This window comes from Corvus hawaiiensis, chromosome 5 (assembly GCF_020740725.1).
Source record: "Corvus hawaiiensis isolate bCorHaw1 chromosome 5, bCorHaw1.pri.cur, whole genome shotgun sequence".
In the NCBI taxonomy this organism is placed as follows: domain Eukaryota; kingdom Metazoa; phylum Chordata; class Aves; order Passeriformes; family Corvidae; genus Corvus; species Corvus hawaiiensis.
Window position 1 is genome coordinate 42,415,608 of NC_063217.1, and position 15,430 is coordinate 42,431,037.

General features: G+C 37.5%; 1 protein-coding gene across 3 annotated transcripts in view; it reads right to left on the minus strand.

The window, feature by feature from the left end:
* Positions 1-704: 704 nt before the first annotated feature.
* The window catches only part of PPP3CA (protein phosphatase 3 catalytic subunit alpha), a 177,272-nt gene continuing 162,546 nt past the window's right edge, over positions 705-15,430 (minus strand). For 2 of the 3 annotated variants that reach the window (XM_048303071.1, XM_048303070.1), the window contains exons 11-14: positions 12,275-12,359; positions 8,378-8,475; positions 5,675-5,704; positions 705-2,474 (exon numbers count right to left, since the gene is read on the minus strand). In XM_048303071.1, coding sequence (XP_048159028.1) covers positions 2,281-2,474; positions 5,675-5,704; positions 8,378-8,475; positions 12,275-12,359 — 407 coding nt within the window. In that variant the 3' untranslated portion in view covers positions 705-2,280. The remainder of the gene's footprint in view (positions 2,475-5,674; positions 5,705-8,377; positions 8,476-12,274; positions 12,360-15,430) is intronic. The other variant, XM_048303072.1, reaches the window with a different exon arrangement.

Sequence of the window (15,430 nt, forward strand, 5' to 3'; positions counted from 1 at the left end):
CTGTGCTGTACCTCTGCACAATCTGAAATGAAAAATTACATCTGAAATACTCCCAGATATTATGAAGCCTCTTTATTTTTGCCACCTGTCATATTTTACAAAATTAGGGAGAGCTAAAGTGGGAAAAACATATAAGAAAGCAGGCACTGAGCCTATATTTAATAATGATACCTGAAAAGAGGACTAAGGCAATACCCACATCATTGCACCACTTGGCATCATCTGTCAGTGCTTCGCAGGATGATGGACTGGGGAAGGATGCTGAGCACAGTTAGGGAGAAAGTGAGAAGGCAGAGCTTTGAAAGTTCTTCTCTGACTAAAAGAGAGAGCATTTGACATGTGAAATTGTAATCATTGTAAATTATACTCATTGACCTTTTCAAGCACTCCAGATAAGGGGAAAGCACATAGAGGGCACTTGTTTTCTTGTGCACTCTACTTGTGGGTTACATCCTACTCATTTCAGTGAAAATCCAATGTTCTAACCAGACCTTGGAGGAAGTCTGCGGACATTCAGTAATCTAGAACAGCTGGGTAATATACAGGTTTATTTCTTAGTAAAGAACTGACCTTGAATCGTGAAACAAGTCCCTCATCTCTTACACTGGCGGTCTTCTCCTGTCCAAAGCAAAAGAGAGCAAGAAGCACACGCACGCAGTGCCTGTGTGCTTCTGCCACTGAGACAGCAAGAAAGGGAAGAATGCTTAAGTTCATGCACATTTTTATTGAGTAGTAATATAAAATGCTTCTTTCATTGTTACAAGTGCATGCTTTGATTGCCAACATTTTGAAGTCAAATTACAAAGGCAAGGCTGTAGGCTGTAGTGAATTACTTGGGCACTTATACAATTGTTAAAAAATATCAATGGACTGTTTGTTTTGTTTCCTTTTCTTTTTTAGAATGAACCAGTTGAAACCCGTAACTGATATACAAAGGGAAAAAAGTGAAAAAATTACACATTTTGTGGCACATGACAAAACAGAACAAAATGACTAAACCATTATGACATTAACAGTTATCATGCATTTAGAATTTCACATGTAACTACAAACTTATTTAAATTTCACAAGGTTTGCTAAACATGCTACCCATCTATATGTGCACTGACAAGCTTATGTTAAAAACTTTAAGAATATTCTCCCCCCTTAGATTTTTCAAAGCTTTTTTTTGATTACAAAATTTCAAAGGCATTAAGCATTTTCTTTTTAGAGAATATAAAGTACGCCAGTATACATACATTTCCAGTATAAGTCAGACCACTAAGCGCATTACAGTCCCATACAGGCCTATACAGCCATTTTTTCTTAAAAAACATGCATAGGCAGATTTTTACAGAATATAGATGCTTTTCACTGCACTTAATATGGTGTCTTGTTCACTATACTTAAAAATGCACCACTCTTAAATATTTAAATTCAGCAAGCCACAACCAAGAGTTGTTTTACCAAAAAAAACCCCAGAAAACCTCCCAAACCAAACCCCCCTAAATATAAACAGCAAAAAAAGATAAATGTTATTATTCCAGTTTTTTTTTTTTTAAACAAAGAAAAAGATAATTGCTGCCAAATTAGTAAGGTAAGTGTTGTATTTAAAGAAGGGCATTGAAGCACACTAAAGAAACCTGAGGTAAGCGTAATCTGTACAAAATTAAACTGTCGCTCTCGCTCGCTCGCTCTCACTCTCTCTCTCTCTCTCTCTCTCTTTTTTTTGGCATTTTAAACAAATTTCCAACATTCTTTTTTTTTTTTTCTTTTTTTCTCTGTATTTTTAAAGAGTGCCTAATTTATTTCATAGCCATTGTCTGACAAGAGTAGCAAAACATTATCAATAAATAGTCCTTATTTAGTTTGTACATTTTGTTAAAAATGTTTCGATGTTGTAGATGTTGAGTGCTGCAACTGTAAACTTACAATAGTTAGTAAGAAATTAAACAAAGTTTTCATGTCCAGTAACATAATAAAAGGCCTTTCAGTAACATAGCTAGACGTTCCCAATGTAGCAGGAAAACCTGTTCATTCTCCTAACTTTGCAATATATACCAGCATGAGCTTTCATTTTTCTACAAGCATTTAAAGGCATATCCAAAGGAGGTGTTTCTCCCCCACCCGCCCTCCCACCAAATTAAAGTTGACGATCTCTTTGTAGATGAATTTTGTAAACTGAATCCAACACCTGGCCCCCAGAGCAAGTAAGCTATTATCAGAGGCAAGAACATCCCAGTGCTGACATGCAGCAAACCCCATTGCGCCCTGCAGCTCAACCCCCCTCCCGGACAGTGGTCACTGGATATTGCTGCTATTACTGCCGTTGCTGTCCGTGCCATTAGTCTCTGTGGAGATTGCCTTGTTGATGGAGTTAAGGTTGGCATCGGATGGCACGTCTCTGCGCGGAGGCATTCGCTCATTAATTCGATCTAAGCCTTTGGCCTCTTCGAAGCTAGTGATCTTATGCTGGGGTGAAAATCCTTTGATAGCTAAATAAAGGATTATTAAAAAATAAAATTAGCAAGATAAAATTCTCAGCAGATTTTCCCCCGATTTAGCAACAAGTGCAAGAGTCCTTCTTTGGGAAGGTGGCAGTGAGAAGATCTGACACCACCACCAACTCCTTACCATACTCAGAAAGAGCTGGGTTCACCACCACTGTCCCTTCCAATACAACTATTGTTTTCAATACCATCAACTTCCAGTATTTTGTTGTCCACTGGGGTTCAAGCTTAGAACGCCAAGACACTGACATGAAACTACGGTTTGCACTTAGGAACCATGCAGAGGGCACAGCCATGAGCTGGTGAGTTGCCATTTGTTGTCATAGCCTACAGCCTTAAGGACACTGTGCCCTAATGCCCATTAGCAGGCAAAACTCCCACCTGACCTTCAAAGATCATGTAAAAAGTGCTGGCTAGTTCCAGATGGTGACAACATAGTGAGGTCATTTTGTGGGATATACATTACAGCTAGGGAAGATCTGGGGTGACCCTACAACAAGTTGCCTTCTGTTCTCAACAGAGGTGAGCTGCTTGTTGATTGTTTGGGGAAATTACCCTCCCTGATACAACCCTGGACTTCTAGACAGCAGCTTGAGTCAAACAGCAGTAACACCATGAAACACAGATCAGGGATATTGTAATTTTGGCATATTTGTACAGTTTAGCTTAGGAAACGCACTGACAAAGGACCAAAGTTCCAACTGATCCTGAGGATTTTTGATCTGCTTTTTAGCAGTGACATTGGTGAGGCCACACCAACCTCAGAAGGAAGCCACAGGCTGAGGAATGTATTCGCAGACTGTGATTTTCATTTAATTTTATTCTCTCTCTAATTGAAGTGTTGACGATCTTTAGATTTAAAGCAAAAGAGAAAAAAAGCACTGCAGGCAAACAGCAGGTCACAGCTCCATAGATAATCTGTCATAGCCTTCTGTGTGTTTTTTCTCTTATCTGCACCAAATCAATGCACTGCACTTCCAGAACTGGAATTTCTGCTAAGTGTCTTTCGTAACATGCCAAAGGGCAGAAATGGTGCATTAGTACCAGGAAACTGCAAACTCCCTGGGGAGAAAACGGTAGGGGAGTTTCAGAGATCAAATTCAGTATTCCTTCTCCCCTCTTCTCTTCATGCCCAAGAACGCCTGCTCTCCATCCAATATGCAGTTCTGACTCTGGACAAGCTGGTAACTTCCATTAAAAAAAAAAGCTAACACACCCAAAAGCCCAGAAGATCCCTGGTGCCAAGCTACCACTCCTTGTATTTTGGGGGGAGCAAGAAAAGGCATTTTCATGTTGATTTTGCCAGCTTTTCCTGTGAAAATTGATAGATACTGTTTGCCTCAGGATATAGTTCTTTAGCCAGTTTCACATGTTACATTGCAACTTTGTGAAGGGCATGGTTTTTAACATGTATTATACTTCAGCTCAGAGAAACAACAACATAATGGTGATTAGTCAAGTGAGCAGGGACGGAGCAGTGAAAACAGAACAGGTCATACAGTGAGTTTTCTTAAGGTTTGCCTTTTGGGTTGGCTTTTTTTTTTTTTTATTTTTTATTTACCTTCTACCACAAAATGAAGATGTCTAACAAGCACCTATGCCAATCCTTTAAAGCAATAATTTAATGGATGGCTGCATTGAAGCTGAAGCACTTGCCATGTCCTGGAGCTTGCCAGCAGCACAGCCCAGTTGGTGTTACTGGGCCCTGAGGGACAACTGGCCAATGGTGAAACTTCTCCTCCATCAGAAGCTTCACCTGTGTAGAACAGCAGTTGTGCCTATGGTGACAGCGTCTAACTAGCAAGGATGGCAAATCAAGAATTAACTTGAGGGGTGCATATTGCTGGCACAGGGGCACATTCAAGGGACTGTATTTCCAATAGACACATTATTGTCTGTAACACTAAGGAAGGTGCTCTACTGTAGTTGCTGGTCAGACAACGAGTATTAGCAGGTTACATTGAGAGTATACTAAAACACAACACATAGTCACAGAAAATCACAGAAAACAGCCAAACTGTCAACAAGAATGCACACTGCAGATTAGAGATTGCTGATAGGAATAGATAATTCCAACATAAATAGCAGCTTACTCACTGCTATTTAGAAAGCAGTTGTATTTTCTCTTACTTGTTTGTTCTGTAATTTTATTCACTGCTTTACAAAATTCAAAAACAAATTCAACTGGCCGAAAGGGCACATCTTACCAAAGGACAACAATCACCAGATTTTTTTTTTTAATTAACTAAAAAAAAAAGTTCCCACTGAAAATTTGAGAGGGGCAAGAACAAAATACAACTGAAGAATTTTGTTTTAAAGGGGAATTCTGAAAATTCTTCTTCCAAAACTTTATAATGCTGAACAAATATTGTACATCTGCATTGCAACACGTTTACTTCAATTTTAACTGTAGCGTTAAAAATTGTTAAGGGTTAAATTAGAGGTCTGTCAACAAAACACCAGTTTTCAATACTGAACGTTCAGAAATCTTCTAAGGCAGCCAGTCACTTTATAAGCACCTAAAATGGTGCCTGTGTTAATGGTTGCTATAATGTAAATATCCAGTGTGTAAACTGCCACTACCAAAGGAAGCAGACATCTTGCAGACAAATGTCTCATGTTGTTTTACTTTTAAAGGGAAACAGAAACATGCTGAACTGTAACAAAAGACCAATAAAATTTTTTTACTAGTGACCTAAAAGAAAGGAAACAAATTGAGGAAAAATAAGGAAAACGGGAAAAAGAAACAAAACCAACAAAAAGAGAGAAGATATAAAAAGCTACATGTTTTCCTTGACCAGAAATTGCTGAGGATAGTTTGAGCCAGCCTCCAGCACACAGCTTTTGAGCTATGTGTCACAAAGCATTTACAAGCTGCTGCCAAGTTATGTCCCATGAAATCCAAGTTCCCTGATCTCCTCCTGTGGCATTACGCAGTGCTTAGTTCAACATACAGCAATTCCAACATGTTTGTAACTTACAGAAAGAGAAGAACCTCAACAGCAGCAACAGAAAGAAAAACCAAAAAACACTTTCCCCTTTAAAGCAATTACATTTTGGTTAATACCGAGCCACAATTGTTAGCCCAACACCCACACAATCTGTACAAGCTACAGCAAAATGAATACACCCAGCAGAGCCCTTATCTGTTGTGGCACCAACAGAAAGGGGACTGGCCAATTTACCTTCATCAGCCTCAATAGCCTCAACAGTAGCTGAAGAGAAGAAAGGGGTAGCAAAACGAATGAGAAAAATGAGCAGAGGATTTCAACTCTAAGAACAAGTCAGTGAACAGCAAAGGAGCTATAACACTAATGTTACTGTAAGTGCTGGATTTTGGCAAAACAGACACACAGAGAAATGTTTACACAAAAACAGTAATTCACAGATTGAATTAGGCTGGAGTTTGTTTTAAAGCAGAAGTTTCACAAACTAAAAGTTTTTAAAGGTACATTTAAGAAGTTTTCTTTTGACTCAAAAGAACTACAAAATGTAAATGTCTTCCATATTGCACATCTGACCTGAAAAGGTCATTATATAATTCTCCCAGCTCTAAGAGCAGTTTGATTTGCCCTGTCAAAAGAGAACAAAAAATGGCATAAAGCCATCGCACAAAATTCATACAACTTACACCATCAGCTTGAAAAGTACTAGCGCCAGTACAATGCAAAGGAATTCCATATACAACTTTTCAGAATTATTTTTTTCTCTCTCCTGACTAAAAGAAACATCCCCACAGCACGGGATACTCAAAAAGCTTTGCCTCTGCTTGCAACCTTGCCCAGTCTGCTCCATCTGTAAGCTTTCTTTTTGTCAAACTAGCCTCTGAAAAGCAACATTTTTCTAATATTTTACTTAAATCAATGGATATAGACATAAGATTGACTGCTGGACCTCCAAAGTTGCAAAGCCTGGTCAGAGAGAGCAAAGCTTGTAATCAGGAGATTGCTGCAATGTTATGAATACCATGTTACCACTGTTGTGAAACCATTAATTGTTCTTAAAGACATTCTTTCATTTGAATTTTACCCATCAGCTTTGGTAGGCATTTTTTTTTTACAGTTAGAGATTTAGAAGCTGATGCAAATCATTAAATGCAATCCAATATAGCAAGTATTTTAAAAGAATTTTTGATTTTCAAGAATTTCTCTGGTTTAGAGAATAGCTCAAGAAGTCAAATTTTTAGGAAATCCTTTCTTCTTTTTTGTCTTGCTTTCCCCAACATAAAACACAAACTGGTTTTTTTCCCAGTTAGAATGTTAAATATGGATTGAGATATATTCTAAAATATCTATACTATTATCTTGCTGCATGGGGATATGAGAGGATTTAACCCTCATGCACCAAGGTAAGCCTATGCCTCTCAAGCAGCAGAGCAAGAAAGATAGCAAAAAAACAAGGAACAAAACCAATGCAAACTTAAAAGAAAAGGAAATATGGTAACTAGGATGAGAAATTAAAATGAATAACCAGATCCAAACCAGCACTGACACATTAGAAAAAATGACGACTAAAATGTATACTTCCACAACAGAACATAATACTCATATTTTCTGTTAATACATATGGCAATATGTGTGCTTAACAGAAACTATATGCACACTTCAGAGTATTTGGTGAATGGGCCACTACGTGTTAACTAATGCAGAAGCTTGTGTATAGTAATGTTTCACTGAGCCAGAATACTGCAGTATGAGAAGATTTTCCTTTTAGTCATTCTAACAAGAACATTTGGAAATTTTCTCAAATTCATTTCTATTCATAACATTTTTCCAGGGCAACAATAACAGTTTCCTTGGACCAAATTTTTGGAGAAATGTAAAGCAAGTATGTGGAGAAAAGCCTAGGTAAAGACCCCAAACCGATTAAGAAAGGCCTCCTGTGAAATCATATTGCAGCATTTTCAAAGCAGAACGTTACTATGTCCATAACACAGAAGTCATCAACAAGAAAAAAGAGAAGGGAAAAAAAGGGGAAAAGGAGGTTTACCACTGTATACCTGAATCTTCTAGGTAAAAGAGACAGTAAAGGGAAAAATACAGAGAAAGAATGCTCCAGGAAGGAAACAGGAAAACAAGAGGCTGAGACTGTTAAGGTTATAAAGCATTTCTATTTCTTACATCTACTGCCAACAGAACCTCAATAAATGAGAGACCTTTATGTGTGCCTGCAATATACTCCACAGCAGTACACACAGAAAAAAAAAGGAGAGCTTCCAGCAATAAATTAAATACTTTGCACTCCTTATTCCAAAAGGAAACAAAGGCAGCCCTACTATAGACTTCCCAATCTCCTGTAACAACAAGCACTTGGTATAAAACTGTCAATCTGTACTGTGTTTGTGTACAAGGCAAACATGGTGTTCGTAAGAGCCTCCCTTCACTTGGGTTTAAATCAGAGTGGAATTGTGCTCATGTTGTCACCTAGAATTTCTAGGAGAGAAAATCTAATTCTAGAGCCATTTTCCAATGGTGATTCTCTATGAGGAAGAGCAAATCAGATAAAATAAGAGTTTGAGTGTCATTATCTAAGTCGAACCTTCAATACTTGATGTATGAAGGGCTTCTCTTAAAAAAACACCCCAAAAGATGCTCCAAACAGTGGAGAGAGTGCACTTCACATACAATCCTGAGCTGCCATTCTGAACAGTTGATTTTCAGGGGCTCCCTCCTCCCCCCTTTCTCTGAAAATCGGTGGTATGTATTAAGTCTTGAGAAGTGGCATTACATGAGCTGCTCACAAATGCTCCAGCACAACAAACTTCCTGGTTTTCTTCTGTTCATTGTTTTTTTTTTCTGAGACAGCTGTGGTTACTTTTCTTAGGTTCTGCAGTTGAAAACCAACTGGTTTTTTTACACTGGACAAGACACACAGGCAAACAGGCTTACCGCTTTGCAGTGTTTGTTTTCCTCCAGAGAGCACACCACTGGGCAGCATTCCTGTTGGAGTCAAACCTTTCAGTGTCAGCACACTCTCACTCTCTTCTCTGCGAAAGTTGAAAAAGAAATGAAAAATAAAACCACCAAAAGTAAGGAAATGTCTTTTTAAAAAACATGGGATGTGTTTCAGACATCTTAAGCTACACGTGGCCCAGCAATGATTTTGTCATCTCCCATCTCCTTCCCAAGACAGACTGAATTTGGTGATAACATCCCCTTCACTGCTGTGTACATGCTTAACCTTTGCATCACACCATATGCAGACTCTACTATCATTAACAGTATAACCTGCACCTACGGAACAATATGTCTGTTAATCCAAATCTGAGAGGGGGAGGACCAGAAGAATCAGATATTGCCAACAATGCATTCAGGCATTTTACACTGTGTGGTCCAAAATCAACTTAAACTGTTAGTTTGCTCGTGTCTACACTAGCAGGCAGGTGCATTATTTATTGATGATCACCAGCCACTTAAAGAAAGGCAGCTAAATGCTCATTAAAATTAATAAGCACTTCCATCCTTGCTAGTATTGTCCTTAATAATTTTGTATGCTAAAAATAATATGGATTCAAGAAAATTGTTTTAGGAAACTGAAATATGCTTTGCTGGTCTCCAAATACATAGAGTTTTTAAATACATGGCAAGAGGAATACAGCAGCTCTATCCAGAGAAGCCTTTAAGTAAAGCTTTCTACAAGGACTGTAATGCTGCCTGTGATGACATACTTTCTCAGCAGCAAAATTGACCCCAATTCTTTAAGAGAAACCTATTTTGAAGTGCTTTACTTTGAAGCATATAATGACATTAAGCTGGAGGAAGCAAACACAAAGACAGAATTTAGTTCCACATTCACTTGAGGATAATGTGGTTTTGTCTATAAAAACTGTCTTTCAGCAATTCTGCTACTTAAAATTTTCTTTAGACCTACATGCCCTGAATGACTCACGTATTTTAAACAACTCTTGTTTACCTACTACATGTACTCTTCAAGTTCTGTTTTTAGTTTGAAAATAATTCTGCTTGCACTCACTTTTTATTATGTAATAGTCAAATTCAAATTGTGACCATTTTCCTTGCAAGTTTCCCAAGCAATTGGAACTAATACAAGAGCAAAATGTTTTCAGAATTAACACAGTATTTTTATCATCAACAGTTACACACCTAATCTTTTGCTTTCTCTCAATTATTCAGTCCATTACAGATCTTTTTTTTTTTCTTTTTTTAATTGAACAGCAATGGCACTTTTAGCTTCACCCTCATGGGCTAAGTTGATCGACTGTACTTTTATTATCTCTTAACTGTATAAACACAAGAAAGATGCGTGTCACAAATATTGAGATGTTTTAGCCATCAATGTTCCTTAATTTATATTTGATGTCATTTCTTTCCATTTCAAAAAAAGGATAATAGACTGTTTAAATATTTTATTTACCTCTCTCCTGTCTAAATATACCAAAAGAAAAGTAAGACTTGAGAAACAAAGTTGAAGAGAGGCAATGACAAGGAATTGTGAAGTCTTCAATTTAGCTAAAGCAAATCTTCCTATGATGGCTATTTTCAGCAAAGCTGATTTTTAACATTTGAAACTCAATACAACACTATTTTGATATCTAATTTTTAAACTAAAATGGCTGAAATTATTTCAGCTTTACATTCAAGTTGCATCCTCAAGGAAAGGGACCACTCCAGTGTGAAGAAGAGATGATTGACTAAGTCCTTTGCAGGTGGTCAGATCAGGTGCTGATCATTCAAAAAGCTTTTCAAGAATCAGTGAAATAAACTTCATAAAACACAATGACTCAAAGAGGAACTTCAAAGGTTTCCAAAATAGGTTGGTATATAGATAGATGATAGATGATGGTGCCACTGCAGTCTTCTTAGGGTGACACACAATTACCTGATACTTGTGTCTTACATGTAGATGACGCTGTCAAGACAGAAAAAATATCCAAGGCTTTTCTATAGGAATAGTGTTTGCAAGATCAACCATGTGCAATTTTTGCTGTCTAGAAGCCTGGCACCTAGCTGAAGAGAATCAGCCTTTCTCAGAAAAGAGATCAGGTATTCCCAGGGGGGCAGTGGAGGCTGGGATGAAATGTCACTCATTTCCCTGGAAGACTGGTCACCAAAACCATGCACTGGAGGTACCTGTTTATTTGCTGAATATGCCTCTGATCACAGTGAGGATGGGCTGTATTTGCTGGTTAAAGCTAAGGGAGAACAAATCTACTCTTCATCTTCAATCTTTCCTGCAAAGTTTTCAGGACCATCAATAATTAAGAATTGTAAAAGGCTGTGCTGGTCTTGGCTGGGGTAGACTTAAGATATGAGGCTAATGCATATCATTTTCGACAGAGCACATGCAGGAATTATTCTGTATCCCTCTTCTGTATCCTTGAAACCACAGAAAAGCTTCTGCCCTACAGATCCCTTTGAAAAAGTCTGACACATGGCTGATGTCAATCATCTCCAAGTTGCAAAATCCCAAATATATCAGCTGATCATCCAATTTCAGATCCTTCTGCTTACTGAACTTCACATTTCTTTTGAATTAATCCTACATTTAAAAAGGTGGTTCACAACAAAATACAGTCCATCCAGAAGGTGTGGTTCAAGGTTATGGGAGAAAGCCAAGTTTCCCAAACTTTGTTTGCTCAACTACCATTAGAGAATAATAGTTGTGCTGTTTTATGAAGGTGGTAGCAGCCACCTCCACGCTCTCTGCCAGACTTGGTACAGAGGAGAAGGTGGAAACACTTGATTACCCCTCTATCTTGTTTAGGGAAAAGGCATGATGCCAACCTTTTTTTTTTATGGGCACCACTTTGAAGCAGCTCGTGCATCACCATTAACTCACTTGTAACACTTTGGGAGCCCCAGGTACAAAGCTCTGCATCTCAGTTTGCTATTTAAAGCTACGCTCCTGCAATCTGCAAGGCATGGGCATGTGCCCATGAAAAGCCCCACAGAAAACCTGCCGACTGCTGACATGCTGCATTCAAAGCAAGCAAGTTGGAGAGTTTCCACTGAAATTAAACAGTATATTCTTCAACTATTTTATTTATTCTTCTTACATCAACCATGCAATCATACCAGTAAAAGTTGTGGAACTCCCGTGATTTTCCACTAAACATAATAACCATCAACTGACTACAGCAGACCAACATACAGTTTCCTGAGGAAAAAATCCCTCTGCTGAAAAGGAGGGAGAACTGTATTTTCTATATTTAGACTTAGGCAGTACAGCGTGTTTCCTCTTCTGCTCAGAGACATCAAATGGAGAGTTCTAAACACTGGGTAACAATTAGTTACTAATGTTCATGTGTTTGGGGGGGTGCAGCCCAAAGAACGAGCTGCTGTTGCCTGCACAACCATTTCCTGGATTTCTAGGTAAATGACCTTAATACTTTCATCTTTAGTCATCTTAACTCGTGGCTGTAGCAACATCTGTGGGTGACGAAGTGTGACATTTGACTTCGTTTTTCAAGAGAGGTGATGTATGACATACCCTTTCTCCACATCTAACGCTTGCCTCACAGTGGCTAGAAGTTAATTAGTACACCTGGTGAGCAAAAGTCTTTAAAAATAGTAATTGGAATTTTTTTTGCTGATGTCTTTTGTTTGTCTGTTTTATATTCAGCAAAAGGCCTGAGGAAGAAGACTATTCAGAGCCAAAATAAATAGCAGCATTGTATAAATAAAACCATCTCTAAAAGGTTGCAGTAGAACTCAGTTGGGTGGTATACTAAATAGCAAATTTGCTGTTTAACAGTTGAGTACTCTAAGTAACCACTCAAAGGTACCCCCAACACTAAAAAAATCCAAACCAGCATAAAACCTTACCTTAACACTGAGAAAACTCTAGCCATTTTTCCTATTGCTCGTATCTTGTTCCTTATAACCTCCTTTCGAGCAGCAGCTGTTGCTCCTATGGAGAACACATTAAAAACAGTTACAGGGATTTGTAAACAATTCATCACTAAATACTCTCAACACTAAATATAAGAAACATCATATTAATGCTACAGTTTGCCAAACTAAGCCACATTTGTAGTCAAAACTGAAAAGACTGTTTTTCCCACTCCTAGTTAAAAATTATTTAAAAGATAATAAAACCTAAGGGCAGAGTCCTGGAAACCATCATGAGATGGTAAGGATTGTGTTGGCTGGCAGCAATTAAGAAAGTTCCATGGAGCAACTTCCTTCTAAGTACTGCTATGGCCTGCTCAAAATTACAATTGCTTTGAAATTTGTGAACTCACACAATATTCTGCCTTAAAAAAAAAAGTATAGTGCAACAGACTACAGTTCAGCTGAGTTTGAGGTGTACTTGTTACTTGGATATAATCCAAGTCTGTACTTGCAAGAGAGAACCACCTGAATGGAAAAAGAAAGTAGTACTTATTACAAAGAATTTCTTTTAATAAGGATCCCCCACATCCCCAAGAGAATGCTCTGTTACACTCAGAAAACCAGTTTCATTTAATTATCACAATCATAACCACATACATCACGAAGATTTCTCCTAAAGGTTTTTGAAGGACAGGTAACCTTGACTTGTATGGATGCTGCCTGACAACTCCTGCCTGTTCAGACACCACTGCACATCACAATAATGCTTCCTTCTTTGTTACTCCAGAATTCAAGGGCAAAAATGAGAATTTCTGTTTTCAAATCCTAGCAAATTGATCCATTTTGTAGAGCCCGTCAGGGAAGCTAAATAAGCAGAAAGGGGCAAAAATGAGGAGGACCACATTAGTGAAGAATAAGCTTTGATGAAACTGGACAAGTGGTAATGGAATCAGAACTGGCTTCAGCATGCAACAATCCAACACCTCACACCACCACACACCGTCTTTCCTGCCCTGAAAAACTGTTATGACAGGAGCTCAAGGTCATGGAATTAATGAACTCAATGGACTTTTTAAGGGATAGCCCATAGACTAAGGGGAATGATAGCTGTGTGTTTATCTACCAAAAACAGGAAAGGTGATGGTGTATTGGAAAATGTGGGACCTGATATGATGTAATACCAGGATACTGTCCTGGTTTTGGGTGGAATAGAGTTAGTTTTCTCCTTAAAAGATATTCAGAATGATGGCTTTCAAATCTCCCACATATAAAGATAAAAATATAATTAAAATATATAAAACCTATAAAGATAAAACCAGATATGAACACTTGGGCATAAATGTCTAATTCTAGACAATAAGGAGTGGGAGAAACAGCTGTAACTGAATTAAATAAAATATACTTGTAACAGCTTAATGAAAAATTTAAATAAAACAGCACTGATTCAGCTGGGTACTTCAGGAATAGTAGGGGGTACCTTCCTGCCTCAGTTACTACGATCTCACAGAACTATACTCTCGAGATACACAAGACATGGTTTTCAGCCTTTCCTACTCTGAAAACACTTAAGGATGATTTGTCCTTTTTTCTTCCCCCACAAGTATCACCATCCCTATTTGTTTTATTACAGATCCACACTGTTCTGGTATATCTTATAAGGATATTCAAAAAGTTGAACAGCAACTAAGACTACAGTCTAGAAGATTTGAGAACTGAAAATATAATTTACGACTGAGGTGAAATACAGTGTCCTACACTTAAAAAGAATGGAAAAAACCCCCCTTAATCATAAAACGCAAAAGGCTCAAAGGGAGTATTTTGGATCTCATTGATACACATAAAGGTTACTAAAAAATACACTCACAAGATTTTGGTCTCCACTGAATTTCCTAATGCAACAAATTTGTGAAAATGGCTTATGTTTAGTAAATATTACTAACAATTTTTTTTATCCTATTTGGCTTTATTAACGTAATTTGTTAAATAACACACCTGATACTCAGAATGTTTTATTGCTGTTAGTTCTCATGGAATATCACTAACCTCACAGTATTTGGATTTCTTAACTATTTATACATAAATCTCAGACTCACATTCCAAGGGTGTCTAGTTTAGTATTTTGAAATTCACTATTACTGCAAATCCTTATGAATTACTTAAGCTACACTTAAGCACACACCTATGTGAAAGTAAATAGGCCAAAACCTGAGACTGGCTACGGGCAAACATTGCAAATATTACCTGATATCCTCTTAAGATTTTACCTTTCTTTCGTACAATCATAGACTCAGGCTGGAAACCATCTCTAAAAGACCTTCCAATATTTAAATAAACCCTTTTTGCATGGAGGAATTTTTTTTTAAAGTTTAAAATTGAAGTGTAAAAATTATATGGGGGATAAAATAAAAACTTTGAAATCTTACTTCAGTAGTTTAACAAGTTCTATTGGATTTTGGAATTGTATCATCCAAACACAGACTCTGCAAGATGGATATGAAAGATTTATATGAAATGTAATTTAAATGTTCAGATTAAGAAGCACAACAAGGGAAAAAAAAAAAAGATTATAAATGCTGACAATACTCTGAGATGTAGGATTGCACAGATACAAAACAATGCTGAGTAAAAAAGTCAACCCCAAATCTCTCATTGGTATCCTAATATGTATTACGTAGTTAAGCATTAGGAAAATTAATAAAACTTAAGCCTTCCAACTTATTGAGTACCTTTCTTCTGTGCATAAATGGGATCTTCTTATGAATTCCAAAGAGGGGGAAAGAAAAAGATCAGTGATGTTTGTAGAATGAAAATAAAAAAAAACAGAGAACATTTGACAACATCAATGGAAATGTAATGTTTAAGTAAAGTCTGAAAAACAGAAAAGAAACAAATTAAGCAGAGAACATCCGAAAGGAAAGGAACAGATTGAAAATGATAGGAAAAAGAAACGAAGAAAGAAAGCTTTTCAACTTAAAGCCTTGTTAGTAGGTTTTGCAGGAAATCGACATGCAGGCAGCAGTGGTGTTACCACCTCTCAAACCCAGACTCTCCTACATTATTGCTGCTGCTTTGATAAGGCTTAACCACTTCTCAAAAACAGCCCCACCATGGCCATATGAGGTGTGCCTGAATGATGATGCCTCTTTT